The following is a 14423-nucleotide window of genomic DNA, read 5'->3' as shown; positions in this document are numbered from 1 at the left end:
GTGTATTGGGGGTCTTTTTTTTTTCTTTTTTTTTATTTTGTTAAAGGGTATTTTAATTTCAACAAATTTATTTTATATAAATAAATCCACTCCCCCCCCCCCCCCCCCCTCTCCCCAAATCCATTTTATTGTAACCTGTCTATGTCCCATTGGTCCCTTAGCATGCACATCCTCAGTAATAACAAAAAAATCACATGCATCACCTATATATATATGTATATATGAATAAAAAACAAGAATTTAATCGTCATCCCATAGATCGAAATCGAAGTACGCCTTCGGCCACTCAAGCCAGGGCTCCCAATCCCGTCCCAAAACCTTACAAATCATCCTAACGTCATTCTTAACACGCGTTTCCTGCCACCACACTTTTGTAAAACTCATGACAGCGAGATAGTGCACATAGATGGCAAGCGGTACAAGTTCATGATTTTTCAGTTTTTGGATGAATTCGTCAGAACAGACAAAGGGCCAGGTCATGATGTACCGAGTTAAACCGGCGCCGAGTTCCACGAATTCGGTGTCGTTGAATGTGATTAGTTGCTCGAGTACCCGGACAGGCCGTTCGCAGAGGTATGTCAGCTCGCGTTGGTTTAATTCAGTCGCTCGTTTGTCGATAAGATTCGACAAGTACAGCAATGATCGCTCGCCCACTGGAAGAAAGTGAATATGAGGATTCCAGTGGAGTGACAGGTGACCCTCATTCATGTTGTCCGACTCAATCACGACCGCCTTTATTCCTAGAAGAAGTGGAAGCCATCGATCGATCGTGACGGCCCGATTGTTAGCGTATTCTGATGCCTCGATGTATGCGAACGCGTCAACCGAGACAAGAGCGCCGGCAATGATCAAGGCTTCTAGCATGGCAGGCGTCTTTTCAATATCGTCGGACGCAATTCCAATTCGGAAAGACTCAATGGCTCGGTGACGGTAATAAACCGCAATGTTTTCATAAGAAAAGTCATTCCGCAGATACTGTAAATGCGTAGCCGACAGTGCAAGTATAGAGTACATCATAAAATCGAACTCGCAAGCCATAGACGGCACTTCGTGGGTCCACATATAAACCGATCGAGGATTGTAGTTGTTCGATAAACTCTTGGAGGTGTTGAGAATGTAGTTTGTGAGCAAGGCCAGCTGCTGTGTTGCAATCGCATTGCCCGGGGACTGGCCGAGTATTGTGTGAGGAGAGGGCAGAGCAGTGAGATTCGGCGGCGCGCCATTGATGTTCTTGCTCGCACCCATGTCGAAAGTTGGTGGGGTCGAGAATGTCGTAGCTGACGACCGCGCCGATAGAGCGGCTGCGACGGATGAATCTGGCGTGACTCCATCGAAATAGCGCGTAGCGAGACCGGGAAGTACGCCGGGGACTGGCACCGAAATGCCCAGCGGCATTGCCGACGCTCGAGGAATGGCTGAGGGAGAAACCGGACTGCTCTGCTGCATTACTGGCGAGGCCATTGCGTGCGACACATAGGAGCATACAACATTGTGCTTGACACAATTACGACATTGGGGACGCATCTCGTCGCACTATGAGTAAAGGTTAGTCCTCTTGATCCAGTAAAAGTGAGCAGGTAACTAACCTTGATTTTCCGCTTCTTGCATATCAGACAGCCATTGCGAGACTTCAGATGCGATCGACGAGGCATAGGCCCTCCACCGGGTGTCTGCTGCTGCTGTAATAGGGCCATCTGGGCTGATATCCTGCTCGGAGACGTGCTGGCACCAGGGGTGGGAGCGTCAGCCTCGGACTCGCTGACATCGTCGAGCGTGGGATGCTTGCTGGAAGACACGTCTATCTGCTGTTGCTGCGCCGTCGAGGGTCTGGCGGAGGACAGCGTGGGCGAGGTAGACTCAGTCGTGGAGTTGGAGGAGGTGTCGCGGGAGACAGAAGGAGGCGGGGCAGGCACAAGAGGCGAACGCGTTGCGGACAGCGAAGGGGACACGGCAGGAGGAGGAGGGGCAGATGAAGACGAAGAGGAATGGGTCAGGCTGTTGATAGAGGTAAATCCGTCGCGCGATTTCGATGGCGCAACGGGCATCATTTGTTTTCTGGTTTGCTGGCTACTAATGCTGCTGACTGTTTTCTGGTGAACTGGTTGCCGCTGACCGATGCTCGGACTTGTCGGGACTCGCTGCGTGATGGTTACTAGAAATCTGGAGGCGAGTGCGAGAATGCGAGCACGCTGGCCTATCATAGAAACACGAACACGAACACGAGGGCGGACCTCAACCAACCCTTGCTAAGTGCATCGGCAAAATACGAGGAATGGCATCCAACGCATCTGATTGGACAAACTCCAATCAGGCCCATTTAACGGGCTAATAATTGTAAAATCGATCTACGACTTTTAATATGACTCATTCTGGATTGTAAATATTGAGCCATTTTTAACAAAGACAATAATATACTAAGAGGGGGGTTGGCAGTGACCAAACAAAATTTTACGAATAGTTTCTGCCTCGCACTTCGAATAATATTTTATGTAACTTGCCATCAGTCTAATAAATTGGCGCATTGCTACATATTATGCAATATCCCTGCATCAAATGCAACTAAGGGTCAACAATGTGTGTGTGATAATCGCTCGCTGCTCAGCATCGCTATTTCAGCGGTTAGGGTCCACATTCGAATTAGGTGGTCTACAAGACCCTCAACAACCCTCGAGCCGCACTATCACGAGCGTTCTTAGTAACTGGATGTTATAATCGATCTGGTGTGTCAACTCATTCCTGGGACGACGACGCCATTGCTGGCAGCAAGTTGAGCTGATAATAATACACTGACTAATAGCCAGCCAGTTGGTACGTGACAAAAGTAGCTCGCAACTTAGAGAGCAGGCGCCACTGCTGCCCAGAACACCTGCTCCATAACGCGTCAGCAGTACAAGCCCCACAACTTGCAACTTGTAGGTGTTAATATCAATGGAAAACGGAATAGCGCAGACTTCACGACGGCAGTGACTTTGCATATATGAATTCGTATTTATGGAAACACTCGCGGGGACTTTAGAATGTGGGAGGAGACTAGATCGAGCTCGACAAATATACGGTTAGGGCTTTTATTACCCTGCCCTTTTGTGAGGCGCAAAAAATTCACCTTCCCAACTCTGGATCCATGTCGACTAAACTACACCTACATTTCTATATATTCAAAAGCACCACAATATACACAAACGATGGTACAAAAATCGACCAAGAAGTTTCAGAAGAACCATCTGAAACGAACGATTAATCAACGCAAGCAGGTCCAGGCTTACAAGAAGAAGATCGCGAAGGGAAACAAGCGGAAACCCACCGCCGAGGAGGAATATTATGGCGATGAAGCTGAGAGTGCGAAACGGCAGCGGTCGAGAGGTAGTGAGCAGGCATTAGGTAGCAATACTAATGCTAAAGAATTATTTGCTGGTGGTGTCCAAGATAATGTTGAGGAAGCGTTTGCGGGTGTGAAAAAAAAGAAGAAGGGATTGAAGATTGCCGACGACGGCGAAGATAGCATGGCGGATTTTACAAAGTTCTTGGATCAGGATGATCAGGATCTGTTGAATGAAGAGAGCCACAACGAAAGCAGTGACAATGAGGAAGATGACGAAGTAGAAGATGAGGAAATCCTGGACGGATCAGACGATGAAGAGCCACAGAGCAAGATATCCAAAAACAGAGAGAATGACAAAGAGGAGCTCACAGGGAAAATCATAGCAAAGTGGAGGAAATCCTTGACCGAGGACAAGTCGCTTCGAGCCCTTAAACAAGTCGCTGTCGCGTTCAGAGCAGCTGTTCACGTTGGCAAGGACGAGTCTGAAACCATGAAGTTCAAATACGCTATCACTGATCCGGAGACCTACAACGACGTTGTCATGCTCACATTGACTCAGTTGCCGGAAGTTTTAAATCACCATATCCCCGTTATTACATCCAGCGGTGGAAGACGCACGATTGCGACAACGAACAAAAAATATCAACAATTAGCGCCAGTGCTCAAGTCACTTTCGGCTAATCTCTTGCGACTACTGTCAGACTTGAGCGATCCAAAGACCGTCACTGCGGTCTTAATTGCTGGAGAAAAATTGCTACCATACTTTGCCAGTTTCAGACGGTTTGTCAAACAATTTATCAAAGCCGTTGTCGAGGTCTGGAGTACGGCGCCTGACGAGAGCACACGACTTATGGCATGGGTTGTCATCAGATCTGCTGCCGAATTTGGAGATAAAGGAATGCTTGAGCTGTGCATGACGGTATTATTCCTTTTTGAATGATCACCAGAATAATCACTGACATTTTAGACGTCATATACTGGAATGATTAAAAACTGTCGCCACACGTCCATACACACGATACCGCTCATCAACTTTATGAAGAATACTGCTGCTACGCTATACACTCTCGATCGCAATGTCGCATATCAAACGGCATTCGACTACATTCGCCAACTCGCTATCCATTTACGCAATAGCGTAGTCCATAAGACCAAGGACTCGTACAAGGCAGTATACAACTGGCAATACATCCACTCCCTCGACTTTTGGCGCCGAGTCCTGTCTCTCCAATGCGATACAGCTAAAGAAGAGAAGGAAGGCAAGGAATCAGCACTTCGGCCACTTATCTACCCTCTAGTTCAATTGATCCTTGGGGCGATGCGGCTAATTCCCGCCGCCCAGTACTTTCCACTGCGATTCGCTCTCTTCCGGTCTCTCATCGACCTCTCTCGCGACGCGGACGTGTACATCCCGCTCCTTCCCACGATAACCGAACTCTTGACGTCCACGACCATCTCGCGGTCAGGCAAACCATCCACTCTCCGCCCTTTCGATTTTGAGCATAACATCCGCGCAAACGCTGCGTATCTCGGCACAAGAATGTATCAAACTGGCGTATGCGAGCAAATTATCGAGTGCATTCTCGAATTTTATGGTCTCTACGCTAAGCACATATCTTTTCCTGAATTAGTAGTGCCGTGCATGATCACGCTCAAGCGCTATGCCCGTAGGAAAGATAGATTATCGACTGTAGCTCCTGAGAAGGGCAGAAAGAAGGCAAAGAAGCACGAGAACTTCACGTTCCATAAGCAGCTTTTGGAAGTCGTTGAGAAGTTGGAAGTCAACAGCAAGTTCATTCAAGATCGCCGCAAGATTGTCGAGTTTTCTCCTGAAAATCATGAGCAGGTTAGGCAGTTTTTGAAAGATGTTGCATGGGAAAAGACGCCATTGGGTCAGTATTTGAAGATTCAACGCGAGGTTAAAGAGGAGCGATTACGGATTCTGCGCGCGAGCATGGAGAAGGAAGACGAGAAGCAGGACGTTGATGAAGATGACGTCATGGATGAAATCGAAGGTGATGACGATGACGAAGAGTGAAGAGTGAAGTGCATCATAAAAGTTTTTGCGTTTGGATAGTCAAGTGTAATTTAAGCACAGTGCATATTGGTACATTACTCGAGTATTGTGTAGAAAGCCTTATAGGCGTGGTCAATGTCAAATAATAGTTGTCGCGCCTCGTCATCCGTAATCTCGTCCGTGGCCTTCATCGAGTTCAATTTGATTAGCCTAAAATAGTCAGTACATGGGAGACGTCATCACAACAAAAGATTACTGACCACTCAATAATCTTGGCTCGCCCGTCAAAATCCTTTGTTGTCACGGCATTCAAGCTTGTCATCAACTCGCCTAGTAATGGATGCAATTGGTCCTTCGCTTTATAATTCAATTTCAAGGCGTCCATAAATGTGATGAAGTTCTGTAGATCAAAAGATCAGTTACGCGGTAACGTAGTGATAATACGAGCAGAATGTCACATACCCCAGTCGCATCAGCAGCGGCTCTAGCTGAAGCGGCAGACCGACTAGGTACTGGACTAGATTGTGCTAACGGATATGCGATTCCGGGCTCCTTAGACACCGGGTGTTCCACTGTTGCCGGAATACCTACCCGCAGCCTCGATATCGCAGACGGATAGTCAATCTAAAAAGTATTAGTACAAGAAGAAGTATAATCTTGCCACCAGACACGTACATCGTATTGCGCCCTAAATGAGTCCAAATCTTTAAACTCATTCGCAACATCCTGATTTTTCAAAATGGTATTGTACTGTGCTAATAGCCGGCTACATATCGGTGTATACCTTAATCGCCATTAACCGCCTCGTTGCACTACTTCACGTCCTTGAACAGTACTCACTCTACCTGTGAAATAGTATCCTTAACGTATGCTTTCTCAACGAAATCCAACGTGACGATAATCGCATACACTTCAGCTAACGACTCATATAAGTCTCGCTGTGCGGATGTTCGGTATAGCCGTGCTTCTTCATCGAGTGGGATTCGCGAACGCAGCGCTGCTGAGGAGGAAAATGAAGAGGATGAGTACGCTGTCGGTGCGTACGGTTGCTGTGAACTCATATTTTGAAATTTTCAAAGTATGTGGCCTCCGATCAGGTCCTACAGTGGCAAAGCTCATTTAATATAAATGACGACCATCTCGCATGCAAGCGAGAGATGATTCCGATCAAATTAGAGTTTGGAGCTTCATGAAGTGCGACTTCCACTAAACATAAAGCCGCAGTGGCAGTTTTTCAATCGTCTAGCAGTGTATTCTTTCTCTTCTACATCTAGTTTGTTATATTCAGGTAATATCACAGTGGTCAACGCTGTTATACGTAAAAGTCGTGCCATATTTGATAACAGTATTATATCAAGCTCTCACTCGGATTTCGAAGACCCTGCCAAGATTCGATTCGTTCTGATTTTCTCCGGATCCGTTGCCTTTCACAGAGCTATGGCATTCACAGTAATATCATCGGTCCTAAGCCTCGGCCATTCTCCTTAGTGATTGATTGATTGATTGATTGGTCTAAGTAGTCGTCGTCGCCGCTGCTACTGAAGTAGCTGTTGTCCTATGTTACGAAGGACAATTTCGCGCACACCAACTTCAATATGAATCCTTGGTTTTAAAAGCTGACGAAAAAAAAAACAATACCGCTGTGTCTGTAAGAAATATTTTTAATTTTGGCTTGATAACTACGATGGTGGGTAATTCTATATGTCGTCTTAAAGACCGACTCCTTCCGGATTTGCCGGTAGAAACATGTAAAGTTATTCTAAATATATAGTAGTATACAAAAGCCCAAAATCTACATAAGTAAACATATAATATGATACATCAGAACCCATTCACAAAACATAATATCACATGTGTATCTCTATAAATAACATAAGTTCGCATAAATCAAAACTTTTAGATATCGTAACCACGCGTTGACACCAAGATCCCAATCCGGTTTTCCCAAACAATAATAGTATTTATCCAACATATACAGATTTACACCAACACGAGGACCGCACCGAGCACAACAGCTGCGATGTAGGCGTTGCCTGGGGTGTGCAAGGTCATGCCGGCTGACACGCTTCCGGAACTCTTACTTGAATCTGAGTTTGATGAAGCGGACTGAGTAGCTGTCGCGGATGACGACGTTAGCACGGACGAAGCGGTGGATGATTGGTCGAGATTCAAATACTGTGCTCCTCGAGAGACAGTTGAGATTGTGCTCGTGGGGTTGAATGTCGACGATGAGACCGTGGGGATGGTGGTGGTAGTAGTGGTTGACAGGAGCAAGGTCGTTCCATTTGTGAGTTGGATGGAGGATGATAACGACGTTACAAATGTCGCTGTCGACGATGGCGAAACAGCGAAAGTCACATCGCTAGATGTATACGCTGGTGTCGACGAATAATTGAAACCAATAGTCGACGATGGGACGACAGTGGTGGTAATGACAACAACTGATGTAGAGGAGGGCGAATCAGATGAAGTCGTAGGCTCACCGATCGAGGTCTCTGACAAAGATGACACGATGGCAGAAACAGAAGATGCCTCCGCGGAAGACGCAGCAAACGAGAAAGTCGCAGACGGGGCCTGACTAGAAGAAGAATCCGGAATATTAGTCGAGGTCATAGCAACCTCAGTGGACGACGAAACCGTCGAGGTAGACAAAACCTCCGACGATGACGACACCTCAGTTGACCACGCCAAAGGCTCCTCAGAAGTGTAAACAGCGGAGAGAGTAGGCTCGATAGACGCAGATGAGAAGGAAGAAGCATCCGATGAGGTGGAACTCGTGGATGAGGTCGAAGTAGTCGATGAATTCGATGAACCAAACGTTGTCGAAGAGTAGGATGCGGTCGACGTTGTCGAAGCTGGAGAAGCCGACGAGGCTGTAAGCTCAACGGTAGAAGTGCTTGCGGCAACAGAGGACGACAAATATTCAGAAGCCGACGATGGAGACGACGCAACGTCGGCTGCCGCAGCAACCTTAGCGTTCGACGACGACGATCCACTGGAGAAAACCTCGATAGTGGCGGATTTGCCCGACTGAACGCCGATTACGCAAAAATTACCGCCGCCTGCGCCGGTACCCTGGTTGTAGCACTCATTCACCCCATGGACAGAGGGGTCAATGCCGCAAGGAAGACCAGTGCAACCACCATCTGGGCAACTGATATTGACACCCTATGACATTGTTTAACAACGGCTGTCGGAAACAACTATAGTAGACTTACCCAGCTAGGAAGAGTGTTCTTATATGGAGAAGAGTCCTCAAGGTAGACAGGATTCCAGCCGACCTTGACAAAAGTGGTGCCGGATGAGTCAGTGTTGGCACCAGCGACATAAGGCGACCAGTTGCCCCACGGATTAGAAGTGCTACCCCAAACGCAGCCATCGTCAGTGGAGACACCAGGGGGATTGATGTAGTAGTGAGCAGCAGTGCCAGCCCAGTAGGAGGTGTCGGGAACGGCTAAAGTGGTCGAGCCCGAACTGACCTCGGTGGGGATAAGCATGGCCTCGTTGCCAGGAAGTACAGTCTGGCAGAAGGCGACATTGCCCGCGGAAGAGACTGCACTGACTGTCCCGGTCCCGTCATAGCAGTACGGCTTGTCAGAGAAAGGCTTGCTCACTTGACCACTATCATCGCAGTACAAGCCACCATACTGTAGAGTATTAGCACCATATTTGATTTAGTTAGAATTGTACACACCTGAGACTGGGGGTAGGTGTAACTCGTAGCTGATGGGTCCCACTGAGCCATGAGCTGGCCTGAGGGACATGCGTATGGACACCATGAACCGGCCGTGCAAGCTGTATCAGGCGACAAGGCCCAGCCACCATTTATGCTGCCGGGAGTAACTGCGACGAGGCCATCGTTGGAAGGAAAAGAACATGTGGTCGAACGCTTAGAGTGATTGTGGGCGTGATGGTGTGGGCTATGAGAATGACCCACACTGCGCTTCGCGTGAGTGTGGATGTGCGAAAAGAACTTGTTATCGACGTCGACCGCAGATGGCGCGGCGACAACGGCGGTGGAGATGGCAACAAGGCCGAGCGAAATATAGGAGATTGCAACCATGTTGATAAAGAGCGTGATGTGTTTAGGTACGCGTACAAGTAAAATGAAAGACAAACTAAGAAGGAGCGACTGCTAAAAGAGTGACTAAAAAAAGGCAGAAATGAACGAAAGTAAATGGATCACCGGTCAAACGAGCATCGAACGTGTGTGCGAGCGAGAAAGGAGCGACTCGAAGCAGGAATGGGCCAGATATTTATAACCAAAAAGTGCGGATGGCGCTGCACGCGAGAAATCTGGATGGCGAGCGGATACGAGACTGAGAAGAGTCAGACGGGACAGAAGCGTGAGAAAATAAGAAGAGAGTTGGGCAAGGCTAGTCGGCGAGTGAGCGTGTGCGGATGGACGAACGCAAGTAATAATTGTCCTTTGGTTTGTTTACCTGTCGCCCCGAAGTAGTAATCAGGTACGTGGATTTACCCGCGTTAAGGTTGGTACTCGATTTCTTGGGAACCGTTAAATGAACCCTGTCGACGCTAAGCCGCTTCGAGCTACCTCCAATCGCTTGGTCGGAACGCAAAATGGTGGCGGCTCAAAATGGCATAGGGCTTGCCATAAATAGGCTAGCGCAGTTCTTTTTGGCAGGTAAACCCCAAACCGGATCTGACAGATAAAACTCTATTATTCGCCTATAAGATCTCTTCGCACAGATTGGGACATGTTAATTAAAATCACTGAACCGAACTGAATAGTTGCCACTATGGAACTAACGTTGCAACCCACTCAGGTTCCAGGTTCGTCGGTTTGAAAATGACCAATTGAGATATAATTACTTGTCCAGTCTTGGCTTCTAATGCCTATCGCTTGCTTTCTGAGATGAATAGCCATTGTTCGAACAGGCAACCAACTATAATATCTTCTAACGACAGAGACAAGCGACTGGAGTTCAAAAACTGTCAAATTGACATACTCGTATTACAAATGTTAACATGATAATCGGCATGTATACTCGTAATAGAGCAGTTATACTTAGCACAATACTAAACCCCACATTAATTGTTCTCGTCCGACCTCCAATAAATTCATGTGTATATTGTGTACCGCCTACTACCTACACTACTGAGCCGACCAGCCATTATCGACATATATGCCAATTCAATCACAATGTAAATTTCACTGCAAGTGTTCAATCGTGCAGTTAATGTATGTATGGAATAAAGAATTCTACGTTATGCCATAAAGATATCCTGACACTACCAGACACACACTGGCAACCGGTTCAGGAAATCAATTCGACGGCAGGACTGGGTTTGATTTTGTATAGGCAAACACTTTGAGAGTCGTAGATATTGGACCAATCACTTCCGACTTTCGCGAATGTTCTTGGGATACTGCTATCAACAATTCATCGCCACCGAGTGAGAGTATACGTTTTCGCAATCCCTCCGTCAAACAAGCATTTCCATTTGTCCCTCTCGGTTCGCATTTCCTTAGTCGTATAACGCGTGTACAGCTCACGTATGAGTGCTTTAGTGAATTCCCACGTGCAGCAAGTTACTCCAAAAGGTAACCCTTGGTTATTAGTGGATCGGCCGTCCCTTTCGTTGAAGTCCACGCGCAACGCGTGCACGTCGCCACACTTTACAACGCGTCGCCACGCGCGCGACAAAACTCACCGTCCCAGTCCGCGTGAATCAGATTGAGGGCGACTGTATCGAGGGGCAGGGGCCTCGTAACGGTCCGAAATATCGCGTGTCGTCGTTTCGAGTAACGGAACGGACAGAGTCAGGAGTCGCGCGAGATCTCATCTCCAAGTGGCCAAAAAAAATTTCCGGGGTTTGGCTGTGAATGTCGACGACCGATCAGCGACAAGTTTTTCTTGGTCGGGACCACTACTCATTTCTTTTGGCGCTGGAGCGAGAATAAGCGATTGACGTGACGAGTACTGCTATTACGGTCAAACGACTTCTGCGTCCATCAACAGTTCGATAATTGATACTTAGAGAGAAAACGGGATCTCTCGTATTCCCACCATCAGTTTATTTTGTAGATCTTCTCATGCTACTCAATGACAGACACAGATATGCTATTCCCTATGTTACAAAACTCTGAAAATAAAATCCAAATGCAATATTACTCTTCCTTCGCACTCTTTTCCGCTCGGTTAGTCGTCTTCTCCTTTGAATGATTCTTCCTCTTCCGTTTCTGCGGCTGCGTAGATATATTATCTCTCTCCACGGGCTTCCGTTTCAATTGTTTCTTCGTCTTCTTATCCACCTTGCCCAACCTCATCATCCACTCTTCCACCGTGCAGCCAGATTCTTTCATAACATTAATCACGATCTTCACACTCTCAACATCATCCTTCGTAAAAAAAGTCACAGCCTTGCCCTGCTTCCCCGCGCGTCCAGTACGTCCAATCCGGTGAATGTACGCTTGCGCACTCTGCGGCACATCGTAGTTAATTACGAGATTCACACCATGAACATCAATTCCCCGTGCCAACACATCAGTGCAAATAAGAACCCAAACTTCTGCCTTTTTAAACCGCTCCACAACAGTACGGCGTTGCGTTTCCGTTCGCTCGCCGTGGATGACATCGACATTCACCCCGTCATATACGAGTTCATGGAATAGGGCATTCGCTCTCTCGACGGATTGCACAAATATTAGGACCGGTGGCATGAGTTCGCCAACTTTGAGCATTTGTCTGATCGCAAGCAATTTCCCAGCTTCGGAGCCTGCGTATGTGAGTTTCTGAGCGACGGTAGCCGCAGCTTGACCGGGTGATATTAATATCCGGAGAGGAGCAGTCATAAGATTGAGTGCCAGTGTTTCAACAGAAGATGGCAAAGTTGCTGACAAAAATGTCTTCTGTAACGTCCTTACTCGTAAATGCGCCAGAATGTCGTCTGTCTGAGGCGCAAATGCGTGATCAAACAACTTATCCGCCTCATCGAGAACCAAATGTCGTAGCGAATCAAAATCAAGCACGGTCAGCGCGCGAACAAGACGTAGTGGCGTTGCAATTAAAACGTCACCTGCTTTTGCGCCAGTTTCGGACGTGAGTCGAGCAAGAAGTGATTTTGTTAATACCTTTGCTTTGAAGGTCGTTGAGCCGCGTGTAAGGACTGTGAATGCTTCTAAGACTTGGACCGCCAGTTCTTTCGTGGGGACCAATATCAGTGCTTTGATTCCGTTCGCAGTAATTTGCTGTTGCTTCTGGAGAATATGTGCGATTGGTAGTACGTAAGCAAGTGTCTTGCCGGATCCAGTCGGGGCGCTTGCGAGGATATCTCTATCATGTAAAAATCCTGGGATGGCCTCAGATTGAATCTGTGTAGGAGCAGGAAACTTAATCCGCGATATCAACGAATCTGATACTTGAAACCGGCTAGCAAGATCTTGGAATGTCGTAAGCGGATGTGGCACATCAGGGCCTGTAATTTTTGATTTCCGGTAAGGGATCACGGGCTCGTGTGATTCTGGCTCATATTCCCGTTTTGGTTTCTCTTCGCAAACATCTGGAGCCGGTATTGAATGCGTGTGGAAGAAATCGAGCGATCGTGTTATTTTGTCGTCATCATCGACTACTTTTTCGTTCTGTTCAGTCAGCGTTAACCGATCTCGATGACATTGACTTTACCAAGGAACCAGATCTTACCTTTGTGAAAGCTTCGGTATTATCTAGCTTCGTTCCCCGAGAAAGAAGTCGAAAAAAGTCCATATTTAACAGAGGCGTTGGAAGTCGTTTAGGTTGCTGTGTAAAGTACAACGACGATGTTGCTACGGCGTTAAGTTTTATGAAAAAATTTCGCGCGGCTCAGGCGTTGGGAGTTTGGCCGTGTGATGCATTATTGGGACTGCCCTAGCTGAAATGTACAAGGCTCAAGTTACAGATATGGCATGCCCCATATATCAGACCAAATTTAACCATTATTTTCAGTATAAAATAGGCCGACTACTAAAGGGAAGTCAATCAATGGAAGTACTCTGTGCTATTTTGGTAACTCATCCACGCAAGGTTAACCAGCTGTAGACTCCCCAGCTACTAACATTTAAGATTTACAGTCTTGGGAGTTAGCTTAGCCCCCCGAGCGATTGGCTGATAAGATGTCGAGTCGAGTTGACCATTTCGCAAAGTCTCCGGTCGGAATCTATAGCCTGGTCGTTTCTCTACCTTTCTTTCCGCATCATCTAAGTTATAAAGCATCAATTGATTATATAGCGCAAAATTTAGAGCGTAGTTACGTTTTCACAATGGTCAACAACTATCCTGTTTTCAAGCCAGTGTTCCACCTCTATATCAATGCTGAAAATAGCGAGCTCGTCAGCACGTTCGAGACCGGCAAACCGGGAAAGCGAAGTATGTATTGTATTTACGATTTCGCTATGAAATTTCACGCGTTGATCCTGCGTGTGCAGTTTTCGTTCAGATTCACGAGGGATACTGCGACTCCTCGGACGACCACTACCCATTCAACATCAAGATTAAGTCTGGCACAAACTGGCTCTACCTAACCCCCGACAACAAGCTCACCCTCGACGTCCGTCTCCGTGCCGAAACTGAAGATGGTCATGGCGTATACATCCATTATCAAGGGTACACGTATCCTACACCGGCCATGAACGCTATTTTCGATGGCAGCGGATCCGCCATGGAATTTGGAGAGACAGAGTTCTTTATTCAGCCCACTATTGAGACCGACGCGCCGAAGGAAGGGTGGGTTAATAATAAGTACTTTGTCGGAAAGGGACGATTTGTGAGAAATGAGAAAGGCGTCATGGGCGCAGAGTACTACATTTCCATGGTCATGTAAATATTTCAGCTTTGTTTGTCTCGGTATTGCGTCGGAATATATCGAGACGATATGATCAACTGCTATACGTTACATTGCAGTATGCATATGAGTCGCAAGTTTAGTAGTTATGATTTTGCTCTTATCGGTCACATGGAAGGCTGAGAACGTCAAAATGATCTACGCCTTTGGCCATTTCGTACATCGGTTCGTTTATTCGCCTCAGCAGCAGATACTGAGATACTGAGTACAGGCATTCGTTATCATAGCCTAGTTACTCCAGTACAC

General features: G+C 47.0%; 6 protein-coding genes across 6 annotated transcripts; 2 read left to right on the top strand and 4 right to left on the bottom strand.

The window, feature by feature from the left end:
* Positions 1-113: 113 nt before the first annotated feature.
* Positions 114-2322, bottom strand: V1513DRAFT_445746 (uncharacterized protein). Its single transcript, XM_066898157.1, has 2 exons — positions 1587-2322; positions 114-1533 (listed from the first exon to the last, which is right to left on the bottom strand). Exons 1-2 carry the CDS (start codon positions 2199-2201, stop codon positions 241-243), a joined length of 1908 nt encoding a protein of 635 aa, XP_066753240.1. The 5' UTR covers positions 2202-2322; the 3' UTR covers positions 114-240.
* Positions 2323-3130: 808 nt separating this feature from the next.
* On the top strand, positions 3131-5498 carry V1513DRAFT_400596 (Noc2p family-domain-containing protein). The gene is made up of 2 exons (XM_066895487.1): positions 3131-4238; positions 4287-5498. Exons 1-2 carry the CDS (start codon positions 3183-3185, stop codon positions 5355-5357), a joined length of 2127 nt encoding a protein of 708 aa, XP_066753239.1. The 5' UTR covers positions 3131-3182; the 3' UTR covers positions 5358-5498.
* On the bottom strand, positions 5370-6500 carry V1513DRAFT_445738 (vacuolar protein sorting-associated). Its single transcript, XM_066898156.1, has 5 exons — positions 6177-6500; positions 6012-6120; positions 5799-5960; positions 5597-5736; positions 5370-5546 (listed from the first exon to the last, which is right to left on the bottom strand). The coding sequence occupies exons 1-5, from the start codon at positions 6395-6397 to the stop codon at positions 5432-5434; spliced, it is 747 nt and encodes a 248-aa protein (XP_066753238.1). The 5' UTR covers positions 6398-6500; the 3' UTR covers positions 5370-5431.
* A 550-nt stretch (positions 6501-7050) lies between these two features.
* On the bottom strand, positions 7051-9744 carry V1513DRAFT_445735 (uncharacterized protein). The gene is made up of 3 exons (XM_066898155.1): positions 9031-9744; positions 8555-8983; positions 7051-8504 (listed from the first exon to the last, which is right to left on the bottom strand). Exons 1-3 carry the CDS (start codon positions 9397-9399, stop codon positions 7317-7319), a joined length of 1986 nt encoding a protein of 661 aa, XP_066753237.1. The 5' UTR covers positions 9400-9744; the 3' UTR covers positions 7051-7316.
* A 1608-nt stretch (positions 9745-11352) lies between these two features.
* On the bottom strand, positions 11353-13190 carry V1513DRAFT_400585 (P-loop containing nucleoside triphosphate hydrolase protein). Its single transcript, XM_066895486.1, has 2 exons — positions 13001-13190; positions 11353-12939 (listed from the first exon to the last, which is right to left on the bottom strand). Exons 1-2 carry the CDS (start codon positions 13061-13063, stop codon positions 11470-11472), a joined length of 1533 nt encoding a protein of 510 aa, XP_066753236.1. The 5' UTR covers positions 13064-13190; the 3' UTR covers positions 11353-11469.
* Positions 13191-13253: 63 nt separating this feature from the next.
* Positions 13254-14264, top strand: V1513DRAFT_445727 (uncharacterized protein). The gene is made up of 2 exons (XM_066898154.1): positions 13254-13702; positions 13762-14264. Exons 1-2 carry the CDS (start codon positions 13450-13452, stop codon positions 14154-14156), a joined length of 648 nt encoding a protein of 215 aa, XP_066753235.1. The 5' UTR covers positions 13254-13449; the 3' UTR covers positions 14157-14264.
* The last annotated feature ends 159 nt before the right edge of the window (positions 14265-14423 follow it).

The sequence above is a fragment of the Lipomyces chichibuensis genome (assembly GCF_038497645.1).
Source record: "Lipomyces chichibuensis strain CBS 12929 unplaced genomic scaffold V1513scaffold_18, whole genome shotgun sequence".
Lineage (NCBI taxonomy): Eukaryota > Fungi > Ascomycota > Lipomycetes > Lipomycetales > Lipomycetaceae > Lipomyces > Lipomyces chichibuensis.
The sequence above is the reverse complement of the archived record's forward strand: the minus strand, read 5'-3'. Positions and strand labels throughout refer to the sequence as shown.